At 34.1% G+C, this 17116-nt stretch overlaps 1 protein-coding gene across 1 annotated transcript in view; it reads left to right on the plus strand.

Annotated features, from left to right (window-relative positions):
* PREP (prolyl endopeptidase) overlaps positions 1-17116 on the plus strand; it is a 129857-nt gene that overhangs the window by 63449 nt on the left and 49292 nt on the right. The window contains exons 9-10 of the mRNA XM_074310192.1: positions 8515-8712; positions 14847-14950. Of these exons, the coding sequence (XP_074166293.1) occupies positions 8515-8712; positions 14847-14950 (302 nt within the window). The remainder of the gene's footprint in view (positions 1-8514; positions 8713-14846; positions 14951-17116) is intronic.

Genomic DNA, 17116 nt, shown 5'->3' on the forward strand with positions numbered 1-17116 from the left:
TTTTTTTAATGAAGACTGAGAGAATTCCTCAAAAATCGAGGAATACTAGAACTAAGGGGAAAAGATAAATGTTAAGCAGTTATAGTAAGTTATAAAGTTATAGAGCTCTTACATATGACTTACCAAATACAAGCTAAAAATATGAATTGGTTCAAAATAAATGTATTTTTATTTCATAATTATTCAGGCAGAATAGAATGTTTGGGGGTATATCTCTATTTTTTTAATTTGATGTTAATTAGAATAACCATGCCTTCTTGTAAAAATATCCTATGATGCCTTTGACAAAAACAAAAGTGTATAGTCATTTTTCTTTTCTTATTTCCACTCTATAACATCATTCAGCAAATATTCTTTTGGATTACTGTCTCATGGATTCCTATAAAAATGATAGTGGAGCCAAATAGCTAAGAATGCTCCTAATCATGTCAAGATTAAATTCTAAATACTGTGGAGCTCTGTTTGACTCTAAAATTGTTTTTCCCTTATTAGCTGCATACGTTATTAATGAAACATTTCCATAGCACTTTAAGGTTTATAGAGAACTTTATATATCCTCTCATTTGACCATCAGAGTAACCTTCCAAAGAAGGTGTTATTATTTTCTTCATTTTACTGATGAGGAGGCTGAGGCGGACAGAAATGAAATGACTTGCTGAGAGTCACATAGCTGGTACGTGTCTGAGACTAGATTTGAACTCAGCCATAACTCCAGGTCCAGTGCTCCACCCAAGGCCCCATCCAGCTGCAGAATTTCACAAATGAGAGTAGCTCAAAGTATTAGAACACAGGAATAGAAGACCTCCTCAAAGCAGTTCAAAAAATCAGAAGTTTTATCAGGTCAGTATGTGCTAAAATTGATAATAGTTTTAAATGGAGTGGAATTTCCTAGCCATTTTAGTTCTTAGATGTATGCCTGTTATTGTAATGAAAATAATTTCTCTTGAAGAGATGGCCACATTTATTTTTGTATGTGTGTTACCACCTATTTTCATGACTGCTTTTCTTACAATCTAATTGTATTCTGTATAATTGCATTCCATAATTTCACTTCAGTCTTTGTAGACTGTAATATGTACTTATTTGATTTATGTGACTTTTAAAGCAGGAAAGAACTGACTTTAAAAAAACATTATTCAAACATACACATACACACACACACCCTTTTATCAATTCATAGACCGCTTTTGTCCCTATTTAAATAGTCATTGCTTCATGAAATTATGAGGAAAGGATACTGTTTTTAAAATATTACATCTTGCACATAAACTGCATAGTTCATTGGACTATTTGACAGTCACTTAAATTTTTACCATTAATGATTAGTGCTGAGTTTGATATGCTTAAATTTTTTGATCATCTAATAGTAGGATATGCAGGTTATTGAAAGGGAGCAGGAGATGCAAGAAATTTCAGAATTGATATCACATAATATATATTGGATATAGGAGAATTATGTATGTAGACTGGGTTACCAAAGGTAAAAAAGTAATGGGAGGGCAGAAACAAATCTTATACCTCTATATCATAAAATAGTGTCTTTAAGAAGAGAAAGTTGGAAGAACTGCTAGATAACAAAAATTCGATATGATCACCAAAAAGTGAAATTGGCAGTATCCCAACTGAGGAAACAACATATAAGAGTCCTGTTCAAATCAAAATGGCCTACACATGAAAAAATAAACAAATGAAGATGAGCCATCATCCAGATTATATAAAGTTAGAGAGATTATTGCACCAGTCCATCAATACATATATCTTTGATGGACACTAAAAATGAAGAGTGAATTGATTCCATCATTGAATTAGAATATGGTGAACTAGACAGTACAGTGTTTCTAAGGACCCCCTAAGTTCTTTTTGAAACAGATTCATCTTTTTTTTTAACATTAGCATTCTTAATAGGATTGTGGATTAGAGAAATAGCTGACTAGTAAAGAATGTGGGCTGATCATATAATAAGAAAGTGAACTTGTAAACAATCTGTGTAGTCCACAATGTTGAGATTTAGATCAAGGCCTGGGTAAATTTGCAAGACCCATTGTGGAACATTGAGACAAAATTTGCCCAAGGCAAGAAATCCTGAAGGGTTTGTAATTTGCACTGTTGGAAAAATAATTCAAATTAGCAAGGGTAGAGATATAAGTAATTTATTTATTGTAATAAAATATCTAGCATTTATACAGTGCTTTTATCTCATTTTACCTTCACAATAAAAGTTTGGTACTAATAATCCTATTTTTGCAAATGAGGAAATTGAGGCAAAGATATCAAGTGAATTTTCCAGGATCACAGAAGTATTTAGTGTCAGAGTTTGTATTTCAACTCAGGTCTTTCCGAGTCAAAGTCCAGTGCTTTATCATTTGAGCTGAGACTACCTATAGATGCATTTAAAGGTCCTCATTTTTGCAGTATGATGTATGCAGCAGTTCTCAAGAGTGTGATTTGTGGATTCCTTGGAGTCTTTGAGCCCCATCAGGTTAAAACTATTTTCATATTGAGATGTTATTTACCTATTAAAACATTCTTCCTTTCCCTATTAATTACATGTTTGTATAAGGCAAATTTTCCTTTACATGCATCACCTAAATTTAACAGTACAAAATAAAAGCAGTTATGTGAACCCAGCCCTTCTCCATTAAGCCAGACTAAAGAGTTTTGTAAAAATACGTGAAGCAGTGCCACTGTTCTCATTAAATTTTTGTGATTTGGAAAATATTTTTTATTAAAATTAGTTATTTATAATATTGTTTAAGAATTACTGTTATTTTTAATGGGTTAGTATTTTTGAAATGCATATTTTAATTTCTATATACAATAAATATCAGTATATATAACTCACATAAACTAAAGTCAGTAGACTCTTTGAAGTCATAAGTAATTTTTAAGAATATAAAGGGGTTCTGAGATCAAAATATTTGAGAATCACTGGTATAATGGATAGAGAGCTATCCTTAAAGCCAGAAAATCTGAGTTCAAACATGACTCTTCCTTTTCTCCCAACGTGTTGTCTGTGATTCCTTGGCATTGACTTGCCAAGGAATGTCATTAAGTCATCTTAATCTCTCAATGTCTCAGGAAGCTCTCCTGGACAGTTGCAGAAAAGTAGTAAACTTTCACTGGAGGGTGTTTGCTTATCTAGGAGTTCCCCATATAAGGAAATCATGAATGTAGTCTTACCTCCTTCCCAACATTAATAAGCTCAATGTAATGTACCAAATAATTCCCAGACTGTGCTCCTTATCTGTCTACTCTCTGTTGAATTCTCTGAGAAATGGATGCTAAACAGATAGTATTCCAACATCTAGCCCAAACTAAATAACAGTTATCACAGATGGTATTGCTAATCCCAAATGAAATTTACTCCCTTGTGCTATCTCTTAAGTATGGATCCCAGAGAATTTTCTCTGTGGCTCTTATATCATATATCTGAATGAAGAATGTTCTTCCTCATTTGATTCCAGATATTCTTCCCTCAACTAAACTGATTGCAATAATTTTCTTCACATTTCTCCTAAGATTTTCTATAGTCTTCCAGTTTCTCTTCCCTACTCTTCCCATAACATCTAAGTTGTTATATTTTATTTGCTTGAAATTTGTTCCTAGATAGTTAAGGTTATTCTTATCTTTCATAAAATTATAGATGTTTATATACAAATTAGGAAACTAAGGCCAGAAGGTTGAGTGACTACCCAAAGTCTCATTGCTAAGAGAAGCAGGATTTGAAATTAAGTTTTCTTGTTTCAAATCCAGTGCAATTTCCTGGTACCTACCCATCAGTGAATCTTTTGTTCTTAAACAAAGATTAAGTTCTGGACCTCTTTTTGTTAGCAGCTATGTGGCTTCAGTATTGATTGCCATCTTTCAGAGAAACATAAGAATTGCAACTTAGAAGGGAATTGTATCTGTTGACTTCCCTAAATTCTCTCTTATAACTCATCACTTACAGAATCACAAAAATTTAGAGACAGAAAGCTTTTTCCTTGCATCAAACTTAAATTTGTCTCTTTACAACTTCTATCTGATTCTGCTTTGTGGAACCTTGTAGAACTGGTTAAATCTTTCTTCTGTATCATAGCTTTTCAGCTGCTACATTCCACTATAAGCCATTTTTTTCCCCCTTCAGAATCAATGTCCCTAATTCTTTCCATTGATTCTCACATGGCACTATCATAATGCCTTCCCATCAGGTGCTCTTCTGTTTATTGCTGTCTTAAACTACGGTACCCAGAACTGAACTCAGTACCCCAGATATGTTTTGACCAGAGCACAGTTTGGAAGAACAGTTACCTTCTTATTCTGGAAATGCCTTAATGCCCTCCCTTGAGGCTAATGCCTCTTACCTTTAAGAGTTTGGTAAAATTTTTGACTACCATACTTATTATTTGATTCATATTGAACTTCATGTCTAATTAAACCTCTTGGGCTTTTTCAAGCAAACTGCTGCTATTCTTGCTTGCCCTAACTTTTACTTGTAACTTTAAGTTTAATACTTTCGATTTATCCCTATTCAATTCAATCATATTGGATTCAGCTCAATTTTTTAGTTTGCTTTTGGAAAAAAAAACAAACTCTTGAGTCATGACTTATCTTAGATTAAGTTAAAAAATGTTTTATGTAAGTTGATTTATGAGTATTAATCTAAAATGATGTCTTAGGAGGTAAAGAAAATAAAATCTGATTGTCATTGATTATTGTAACCATTATAGCATTTGTAGTAATTTCTGTAATTAAACTTTTTATTCCATAGCTGCTCCTTGCTGCAGATATCAATACCATTCATACCTGACTTTTAGCATAGAGATCATGTTTTAAATAGTGTGTACAGAATCCATTTTTATATCTCTGGTAAAATTAAATTAATTTTTGAATTACATAATATTTTATATTAGTGGTTGGAGCTTTTTGGTTTTTTGTCCTATGTTTCTGTAGAACATCCATTTTTAAACATGAAATAGCAATTCTGTCTGGAGACGTTAAAAAATAAAGGGTGTGATGTATTTTCCCCAGCAAGCATTGACTTGTGTGTAAAAAATGGCATTGTCCAGTTGTAGTTGTGGAAAAGGAACAAGTCACATAAATTTTCTGGTTTTCCATCTTCCTTATTTATAAAGTGGAGATATTCCATTTTTTTGAGGATCAACTGAGATAATATGTGTAAAGTAGGGAAGTGATACATAAATGTGAACTACCAATGAAATGTGACTAAAATATTCCAGTCTGTTTTGGTGATTTAGAGATATTCACAAAAGTCAACTAAATCAGTGAATACTCAGTTTTACTGTATCAAGGGAGGACTTGAGACTTAAAAGTACAGAAAAGCCAACAGTGAAGCCAGAATGTGTTGATGATCTTATGGAGAGGTTGACTTTCATTGGGGTTAAGAGCTAACACTGAGCTGCTACATCAGAGCTGCAAACCAATCTCCAGTGCTATGACCATTCCATGTATTAATGTAGCCTATTACATCCTCTAGTTAGAGCCACAAAGCAACAATAAGACTAGGGATTTATGGGGAGGATTTATGCCTTTATCATCTGAATCTTGATTGATTTTCTTCTCTGTAATGTCACAAATAGGAAAGTACTCATTTGAGAGGTTTTATGGAACAGTGCAAGTTTCTTAGGCATGGATTGTGTTAGAAAAGGGAACAGGTCTCTTAGGAGTTGAAGACATGCATAGAATAATTAAATGAACCCTTCCTAGTCTATCAAAGTAATAATGGGATTTTTCAGAAATGGTGTCTTTTGTGAAACTATTTGCTGAAAAAGAATCATAGTATCATAGAATTGGGAACAACCTCATAGACGTATCTATTTTAATCTTCTTATTTTATAAATTGGGAAAACTCAGAATCAATAAGTTTAAGTGACTTGGCCAAGATCATTCCAACAATGTCAGAATGGGGGTTTGTACCTGTGTCCTCTGAATGGAGGACAGATCTTTCATTATACTATCCTGCCCTTTTCTTTAATTTTTAAAGGGTGAGAGTTGCAGTTTCTAAGAATTTAAATACAAGTACAATTAACTTAGTTATATATCATTAGCTATAAAACACACTTTAAATTTTTCTTTAAAGGTTGAAAAGAAACCACAAAGGACAGATAGAAAAAGAATTCTTATTAATAATAGTGTCCAAAGTAGGTTATTTTCTTATCCTTATGACTTGTACTCTTTAACCTGCCTTTGATTTTATCTAGCTTTTATGATCTTTTGATTCCTGATGAAATAGCACTGATGATGATTCTTTGACAGAAATGTTTTATCTGAAGAGATATCCATATTCATTACATATTGTAAAATTGTCTTTTATTCCTACCATGACATTCAGAGACCAAAATTGAAGTAATCATGAGGAAAGAACTACTTAATACAACTTTCATCAAAGTTTACAGTAGATTCACTTCTTTGGGGGAAAAAATAGCTTTGGGTGAGATTCAAGTTTTAAACATGTTTTGATAATGAGAACAGATTCCCCAGCTGAGAATTACTTAGGGGTATGAAAATTCTGAGTTCATTCCTATTGAAGGAGATGATAAATAACTCAAAAGAGGTTAATTTTGGGATACAATTGTGATTATCAAAAGGTTTTCCAGGCAGTTCCCATGCTAGCCTGTTGTTTATATTAATTAATCTCATTAATAATGAGATGATATTTTTGCTAACATAAAGTTTATCCCATCAAATCTGATTAAAGTTTGTTTGTTTGTTTTTTGTTTTTATGATGGCAATATCTTCCCTCTTTTTCCAAGATGTCTTCAGATAGCTATCTTACTTTTAATGTATAATGTCCAAAGTTTGAGTTCTTTATCTTTTTTTCCTATTTCCAAATTAGCTTTTCAACTTCCTGATTTTTTTCAACATCATCATCATTAGTTAGGTTAGAAATTTTGGTCTCATAATGGACTCACTTTGTTCTTTACATTTCCTCTTGCCATTTCCCAAATGCTGTGAGTTCTCTGACTTGTTCTTTCTTATATCTTTCCTTCCTTCTCTATTCCTACTACCCCAGACTAACTCACCCTGTTCCTCAGGACCTAAATGACACTAACAGCTGCTTTATTCTGCCTTTTTGTAACAGTCTCTTCCCTGTCCCATCTCTCCTTCATTTCCTACCATCATCTCATTCTGTACATATCTGTCAGATTAAGCTTATTAAAGTTTGTCTTTGAATCTCTAGAATCCCAAATAGTGTATAAAATACATTCTTCTTCTTCTTTTTTTTTTTTTTTTCTTTTTTCTTTTTCTTTTCTAGGGAGAAGGGAGAAGGGACAGGAAACTACATTTGTTATTTCATTAGTATAGGGAATTAATTCCATTGGGAAAAAGTTTCTCTGAATGCAAATCTGTACCTTCTCTCTAAATTACTGTCTTAAAGAATTGATTGGGGCATTGAAAGGTTAAGTGGCTTATCCAGGTACAACAAGCAGCTCTTTATCAGAAATCAGATCTTTTTGATGCTTTACTTTCTAGCCACTGAGCTATATTGCCCATTTTATACATGTATATTGAATTGAATGTTTATGGATAATTTTTTTTTTTGCCTGATCAGGAATCTATAATGGCACCTCTTTATGATTTGTCAAATTAAAATTCCTTATCATTGCACTCAAAATCCAGAATTCTTTTTCATCAACAAAGTTCACTGGTTTTGGAGACCTGAGTTCATGACCTATCTTTGCTACTTACTCTATGACATTGGGCAAATAATTTAACTTCTTTGAGTATTAGTTTTCTCATCTATAAAATAGGAATAGTTAATAATAATAATACTTGTTCTTCTTGTTTAAGTGGGTGGTATTAAGCATCAAATGAGATAGGATGTAATGGTATTTAGAGTCATAAGTCACTACTGAGCTTTGCTGTATATAGATAAGAGATGATAGATTTTTGTTATTTTCTTACTATTCTTTGCTAGCTTCTAATTGTTGCCTCTTTCCACCATTATATCACACTAATTTCTGTCTCTGGGACTTTGTTCATGCTGTTCCTTCTCTCCAGCCACTACTTGAAATGACCTTTTCCTTTCTCCCTCCCAGGAGCTCTCTTACCTTTCAAGACCCAAAAGCAACTTTTTTTCTTTGTGAAGCTTTTCTCTACTACGGTCCCAGGGATCTCTCACTTTCCAACTTCTGCTACTTTTGCCATAAACTTCTCTATATAGTTATGTCTTCTGTTTTCCAGTTGTTATGTATATATTGTTCTTGTTGCTTCCATTAGAATGTTAGGAACAGATAGACCAGAGAATCCAATCTTAGATTTCAGTTTTCCCTCCAACATTCCTGATCTCTAATATTTTGCCACGCAGAAATAGCCCATGGATCCAAATATTTGACAATCACTTCCCTGATTTTGAATTCATTTCCTTTTGATTTATTAATCTTAACATTGCTTTCTAAAGAATTAAGTGGAGAACTAGTGATAAAGTATAAAATTACATACTGAGTAATTATTTTCTGTGTTGTTTTTAGCCTTTTCTAATTTAATTGGAATTTCTCCCTTTCATCTTTTCAGAATGGGTGTCTTGTGTCAGATCCAACTTTTTGGTATTATCCTACCTCCACGATGTAAAAAACATCCTACAGCTGCATGATCTTACCACTGGTTCACACCTCAAAACATTTCCACTAGAGGTCGGCAGTATCGTGGGATATAGTGGCCAAAAGAAAGACACTGAAATCTTTTATCAATTTACTTCCTTCTTATCTCCAGGTGAGTTTGTTTGTTTCCCCCCTTCCCCCCCCCCCCACATTTGCTAAGGGATTGTTTGGGTCTCTCTTTTACCAGAAGGAATTGGAATTCAGTGATGTATACTTCCTTTTTAAAAAATTGATGGGCTCTAGATAAAAATAAATTATGACAATAGAATTAGAAACTCAGAATGAAAGAAAATATAAAAGAATAATTGTACTCTTATTAATCTTTCATTTTAAACTTCTTTTTCTTTAGAAATAGAAACACTTTCCTAGATATGTATAGAAATTTTAATTAATGGACAAACATGCTAAGTGATGAGAGAGAGAGAATATGTATGTGTGCATGTGTATTTATACATTAGGAAATTAGATGATGGAGTCAAAAAATCTGAGTTAAAGTTTAACTCTGCTACTTAGGTCTCTGCCAGCTCTGTATTATGATTTTATGATCCTGTGTGTATGTATACCTAGGTCTAAGCTTTCATCAGTGTTTGGAACACCCAGTGTGGAAATTTCTTCCATTGATTCACATGGATAATTCTGTTTTAATTGGAGCAAGTCAATCCAGTCATAGTTTTTCTTTGAAAGATTCTTTAATAAAATGACATAGGTAAGACATGCCCCATAGGGGTAGGAAGAAACTGGTTTGTAATAGAAGACATGTGTATGGGGGAAAGGGAGAGGTGATTTGGAAAGTACAACATCCCTGAGAGAGCGGCTTGATACAGCAGGAAAACAACGATTTTTGAGTCCAGAAGGCTTGGATCCAATTCTAATTCTGACGCTGATAACTCTGCAAATTTAGGCAAGTAAACCAATTAAATTCTTGGTCTCATTTCCTTATTGTAAAATGAGGGGCTTAAAAGACCCCAGTCAGTTGTTATTTCTGCGGGACCTAGATCCTGCAGACTTGAAGTCTTAAGAGATTTGACTAGAGTTTTAAGAGGTAGTATGTATTAGGCAAGATTAAACAGAAATCTTCCTGACTGTAAGACCTGAGGCACACATATGAAATTGAAAAACTCTGTTGGTTAATTTTTTAAAAAATAAGCCACAACCTGAAATGAGATTAATGTTTCCAAGATGTAATTAACCCATTATTTTGATGTGTCTTTTTGTTCCTTTGAAATTAAAAAAAAAAAAAAAAAAAAAGATGGTTGAGTTTATTGAAGTGACAAGAATGATCTACTAGATACTATTTTGCATATTAGAAAAGTCCAGAACATTTTCCTTTCTAGACTCCTTTCAGAGCAGTTGCAAAGATCAGAGACGGAAATTACTAGATACATTTGAGTCACACATTGCTACCTGAAGTTGCTTCTATGCAAAAGATTACAATGAATTGGAGGAGCTGAGAATGTTCTTTCTCTGACTACATGACTCCTGCAGTAAGCAATTGGTAGTGGCCAAAGTTTACTTAAATTTCAACCCCATTGGGAGATGGTTTTCTTTTGTAAAATCTCAAGACTTTTTTCGTTCTTTCTTTTTTTTTTTCTTTACCATTGTTTGCAGGACACAACATACACACTCTTTGCATACACGTATATCTGCAGCTGCAAACCTATTTGTAAGCCTCACTGTCTATTGTTAAATGAGGGAAGCTACTTGGTAGAAAGAACATAGACTTCATCACTTGAAATAAAAGGCTTTTAGCACAGAGAATTGTTTTACTAGCTTTTGAAATGCAAAGCTGTACCTGAACACTTGCCTGTCTTTACTAGATAAGTTGGAGAAAGGACAATGCAAAACATAGACTGGGCATGACTCACCTGTTTTTGATGGAAGTCAGAATCCCAAAAGGCTTGTAAGCCTCTGTGAAATGATACCATGTGACCAGTTATTTCAGGAACACACTCATTATTACTTCTTGAAGAAAGGGTTGATTGTCCTAATGCAGAGTGAAAGGTTGGGTGCACAAGCAGTGAAGAATTTTTCGTGTCTCTAGCTTTAAGGGCTAAAAACAGGAATATAGTTCCTAGTTTCTTTAGGTCTGAAATTAGTTGATGATACAACACTCCTAAAGCCTGTGCATCTCCCCTTTTGCTTGACCTTGATTGCCTTCTCATCTTTTTTTCCTAACATAATCTGATGTCTCAAAGCAAGGAGAAAAAAGGTTTTAAATTACAGTTATATCTCAGAATCTAAAAATAATAACATTCAATTAAAGTACATCAAATAGAAGTAACAATTATTGGTTCTTTAAATGTTGATGAAACTCTCATTTGGAAATCCTTTTGGCATTAGACCCTGGAAGTTCTTATCCTAGAGGATTATATCCCAGGGCATCCAAAATCATAATGAAGGCCCCTCCCTCCACAGAAAACATTCCACTATCCCCACTTCCTGTTAAGAAACTTAGGGAGCTATTGGCAAAGGTATTTCAGTTGTTCTGATTTGTTGTGACAGAATTTAGAGACTCTTCAATTAAACAAGCATTTTGAAGAGATTACTGCTGAAAGCATGACTTCTGTTCAAAACCTAGCTCAAGTACCTTGAGACACAAAAACAAAACTCTTCTGATTTCAAGAAGCTTATGTTCTTTTGGGGTTTTGGAACTGCCAAAGCCCTTGAAGTCCAGCCTTTCTCCTTTTACAAATGAGACGACTGAGGACCAAGGAAGCAAGATGCCTGGCCCAAAGTTATACAGCTAACACAGTTAACAAAAATTACTCGGCAGAATTGATATTAAAATACACATATCCAGACTGATGCACTAACATCATACTGCGCTGTGAATAAAATAAAGCATTAGGGAAGTGATGAGCACTCGCATATTTATACCCTGTGTCTCAAACCACTTAGTAGTTCATCTACCACATCTTCTAGGAGATTTTCACGATTATCTGTAGCAGATCCAACACATTCTTACTGTCCAGTCCAATAGGCACAAGCACTTTGATGTTAATGTCACAGTTCAGTGGTGAAAGAAGCTGCCACAATCGTTATATTAAACACATTGTTTTTTAGAAGACATTTATCTTTTTGATAACATTATTTCCTATCTAGATTTCCACTTTTTCTGTCCTGCATACCTCTACTTCCTTCTCCTTTCCTCTCTTTTTCCTTCTCTCACTTTCCCCACCTGCACACACAGAGATTCTATATATGTAGTTGTTCATTCATTTGAATTGTGTCTGACTTGCTATGATCCCATTTGTGGCTTTCTTCACAAAGATATTGAAGGGATTTGCTATTTCCTTTTACACATGAGTAAACTAAAGCTAAAGTGACTTGCCCAGCTAGGAAGTAGCTGAGGCTGGATTTGAATTCGGGAAGATGAGTCTTCCTGACTCTAGGCTCATCGTCTATCCATTCCACTATTTACTAGATGTCAAGCTTCAAGCCAGCTTTCACACTCTTCACTTTTATTGTCCATGGATTTTCTTTTGTTTTGTTTTGGCAAGGATACTGCAGTGGTTTGTCATTTTCTTTTCAAGATAATTAAGGCAAACAGAAATTAAATGATTTAACCAAGGTCACATTTCAGCTTCCTAACTCTAGACCTAACACTCTAGTCACTGTGCCATTTAGCTGCCCCTATATTTGAGAGAGAAAGCAAATACATATATGTGTGTGTTTATATGTATATATAGCTGTATGTGTGTGTGTGTATGTGTGTACACCTTACCTGGCTTTCAGAGCCATCCTCCTTAATCTGACCATACCATAACTATCTAAATTTTCTATCATAAACCTAATCTAGAAAAGCCATTTTTTGTGTTCTCCATCACAAATGCTATGCAAATTCCTTTGGTAATGTTACATATCACTCTGTCCCAAGTACTTTCTCTGTTATGTTTTTTGTTCTTGGTTTTTATTTTATTGTTATTTTCATGATTGTTCTTGATACTTAATATCTTTTCTGTAAATCTTGGCATTTGGCCATATTCGATTTATTGCTCTTGACCCAATGCAGATTATCCCTTTGCCTTGAGTCACTTTCTCCTTCCTGTACATTATTTGTTTGGTTGGTTGGGTTTTTTTGAGTTACTAAATACTTTTTAAATATAGTCTGTAATACTTAGATTTGTTGTTCCCATGTTTTTCCCAATCTAAATTCTTTTTCTTGCAGAAATTATTATTCTCTCTTAACTAAACTATTGAAATCATTAATTAAAAAACTTTAAATTTTTCCAGCATTATGGCTTGGCAGCTAGATAGCACCATGATTAGAGTATTAAACCTGTAGTTAGAAGACCTTAGCCTCAGAAATTTAGGAGCTATTTAACTTTGGGCAAATCACTTAAAACTCTGTTCACTACTATTTCCTTAACTGTGAAATGGGGATTATAATAATAGCATCTTATCTCCCAGAGTTGTGAAGATCAACTGAAATATTTGTAAAGTGATTAGCACTGTGCTTGGTATTTAGTGGGTGCTTTCCTATTATTATTGTTGTTGTTATTAGTCAATTAGTCAACAAGCATCTATTTAAGTACCTAAGTGAAAGAAAGAGAAATAGTCCCTGCCTTTAAGAGTTTTACATTTTACTGGAAGACTACCCTAGGTTGGAGAGGGAGAGGGAGATCAAGATATCTGCCTAAGTCTTGGTAGAAGAAGTCAAAGTTCAGAATATATCATTGAAAGGAATGAAACCTGATTGATTTGATCACTCTTCTTACAGGGAGGTTCTGGAAAGAGCCAGGGAAAGGCTTACAAGACCAGCACATATTTCCAGAAAGCTAGAAGTCATTTTCAGGATAAAAAAAGACTCTGGAGCATAAGAAAGTCATTAGTACAGTCTGGAGAGAAGATTATTAAGGGTATTCTTACAGTATATGTCTGATTTTATCCCATTTTACCAGAATAACATGTACCAAAAAAACCAGAAACTTGGCCCAAGGTCACAAAACAAGTCAGCAATAGAGATAGAACAAACACATAAGGTATTAGTACTCACTTCTTTTATCTTTACATTTTTGGCACCTATAGAACATTGACTTTCAACTTAGTACTCATTTGTCAATAAGACAGCAAACAGTTATTAAGGCTTACTATGTACCAAGTACCATAGTAAGTGCTGGGGTTACAAATGCAAGCCCTCCCTCCCCCCCCCAAAAAAAAAAAACCCCCACAGTACCTGATGCAAAGGAACTTACATTTTAACAGAGGAAGACAACTTAAAGAGCTGAAAAGCAAGAGAATAGAGATGAAGTTGCTTTCCCATGTAGGGGAGTAGTAAAGAAAATCCAGAGTCAAAAATAGAGCAGAGAATAGTAAAAGATAACTGGCCTTGGGGGTTTTATTCAGAATGGAGATTCTGGGAACAACTTGCCAGTAGGAGAACTAGGCTCCAGGAACTGAAGGATGAAAGTTATTCCAAGAAGAATGAATAGAATACCCCAATTTGATTGAGGCATACTAGTTGTCTATGTATGAAGACACATTTTTTTAGATAACTACTCAGCAGGACTTCTCAACTACTAGGTATTTCTTTCTCTTAAGGAAAGAAGATTCTGATTGCAAGTTGATAAGGAAATTGTGCTAAGATTCCCTTAAAATGTTGACCAGTGGCATTTCTCCACTCAGGACATTTTGAATCCTTATTATCTTCTGCTTATACAAATTTCCCCACTTTGCTTTCTCAAATCACCTGAATAAACCTTGTAAAAATGCCTTCCTCTTTTTCTGCCCTAATCCTTTCAGCCTCTTATTAACTTAGGACAGCTAGGTGGTGCAGTGGAGAGAATGCTGGATCTGAAATCAGGCAGACACATCTTTGTGATTTCAAATCTGACCTCAGGCACTTACTAACTCTTTGACCTGTATAAGTCACTTTAACCATGTTTGCCTCACATATATATATATATATATATGTATATGTATAAGAATGTGTATTTGCATATACATGTGTATATTGCATGCACATTTACATATATATGTCAAATTTTATTTTTATCTTCTTAGTTATAGTCACACATTTTGAACTGATTTTAGTTTTTCTATTGCTTTATCTGATTTTTTTCTTCTATGGTCTGGTTGAAAAATGTCAAACAATTGGAGTTAAACATAAATGAAATAAAATGTGTACATTGTTATGTCCAACTGAGAATATGTTTAATGCATTACTCTTTCCTTTGCCATCCCAGTATTCCTCTAATTCCTTTAATGAGTTCCTTTTACTCATCTGTGACTTAAACTCTGTTTCAGGTATTATTTATCACTGTGATCTTACCAGAGAGGAATTGGAGCCCAGAGTTTTTCGAGAGGTGACTGTGAAAGGAATTGATGCTTCTGATTACCAAACTGTCCAGGTAACACAGATGTTCCTCTTCCAATAAATAGCTTTTTATTCACTTCTCTAGCTAGTACAACTGTTCAGTGAACATGGAATCAGGACTGAAGACTTTGGAATGGCCCCCATTAACATTCCAGCTTTGTCAGGAGCTGCCAGGCTAGTGTGTGCAAAGGCTCTGGTCTTGTAGGCGTTGCTTCTGACATAAAGCACAAGCTCTCCATTATCAAGGTCTTTCCTTGTCAAAGCCACAAGGGCAGATACAATTAATTCCACATGAATTGAAAAGCTTGAAAAGAAGTTCAACATTCTGTCTCATGTTGTGGTTGAAATTGTTAGAAACTGCAATCTTGTTGGAGGCTGTTTCTTGAGGGGATTTTACCCTTACTTAGGGTTTTATTAAAAACCTTATTTACCCAAGGGTAGGACAGCCTCACCAACAAAACTCAGAAGAGGGACTGTTTTAGGAGCAAAATGTACAGGTAATGATTTACTGTTTTAGGAGACCTACCCAGCAAGAAAATGACACTGGTACCAGTCATTCCCACCAGGTAGGTAGGTAAGTTAATTTAGGAAACCAAATTACAGATTACAAGGTTGTTTGATGTTCAGAGAATTAGAGAGTAATAAGTATCACTTTTTATGGGATGACTCCTCCAAACATGAATTACTTAGCTTAATGAGAATAAACTTCTCTGCCTTAAAAATATTTGTGTTTTGCTACCATTTTTAGAGAGAGCAAGGGAGAAATATTGGAGAAAAAGCTACCTTCAAGATCAGGGAGCCATATGTTAAAATTCCTTGCCTAATACAAACAAATTGGGTCTCTTAAACTCTTTCAATGTCCTAGGCAACACTAAGACTAAAAATCACTGTTTTGTATTGCTTGAAGAAATTTTTCTCATTAGGAGTTCACTACACCAATGAAGTCACAGATCCAGCCAAAAAAGTAAAGCAAATAAAATAACAACAACAAAATTGGTGTCAGCATATCTTTTACCCTGGACAGTATTAGAGATATTTTAACAAGTAGCTTGCAACCCATATCTCCTTTTTCAATAATTCTTATCTTTTACTAGTTCATGAGTGTTATAGCACAGTAAATTAGATTTCAGGATACTTAGTATGTTTCTGAAATTTCAGGGAGTTTCCCGGTGTTCCTTGATGAAATATAGGAAATGTCCCAGCCTCTTTTTTTATAGAGTATCTCTTAGGGTGGCTCATTAGTAAATGCAGGTTATATCATCTCTTTTAAGTTGACTGTTGTCTACTTTTGCCCCAGATTCTAAAGGATGTAGCCTCTTCACTCTTGTTTGGCCCCTTAGGCACTACTGATACATTTATCTGACTCCTATGATGTGGAATGTACTGAATAGTTTCTTTCACCTTCCATTTTTTCCTATTTTCAACAGATTCCACCACCACCACTCAGCCCCAGTGGGACTTATTTTTTCTGTCTAAACATAGTAGCATACTTCCCAGATGCCACAAAACCCTCAGCTACCATCTAGAAAAGTAATGGATTTTTAACAATAATGTCATAGGTAAATTTTTATAGCTATGGAGTTATTTATAATGCCAAGTGCAAATCCATCAAGTTTGTAAACATGGACTCTTGTTATGGAATCAGACTTGAAAAGAAATAGTCCAGTGTTCCATTATTGACTTTGCCATGTCATTCAGGAAATTCCTTAACCTTTTCTTATCTCCCAGAGTTATTATGTTTAACATTGAGCTTTTAAAACATCTATAAGCGTTTTTGTGTTACCATAACAGAAAAATATAGGTAAATATTTGAAAGTTGTTGGGCAAAACTTTTTGGTTTTATACTCTTAATGGATTTCTGCAATGTGATGGAAAGTATTGTTTTACATGTGGGAAGTATTTAGCCTTAAAGTGTATAAATTTTAATGTGAATATATTTTTAAGTTGTTTAAAATGTACATAACTATAGACTGTGGCTTAAATAGAGTTCTAGTAATTCAGGATGGATAGGGATTTTGGAAAACACTTTATCCATTGTGATTTTTGAACTTAATTTTGGGGGTTGAAATCTAGTTTTCTATTGTTCTTCATTATCTCTCTGGAATAAAGCATGGCCTAAGCAGTGGACTTAAGAGTTAGTAAGACATGGTTTCAAGTTCTATTATAGATACTATATGACTATGGACAGCTTATTTAATGA

The sequence above is a fragment of the Sminthopsis crassicaudata genome, chromosome 4, assembly GCF_048593235.1.
Source record: "Sminthopsis crassicaudata isolate SCR6 chromosome 4, ASM4859323v1, whole genome shotgun sequence".
Classification (NCBI taxonomy): Eukaryota; Metazoa; Chordata; class Mammalia; order Dasyuromorphia; family Dasyuridae; genus Sminthopsis; species Sminthopsis crassicaudata.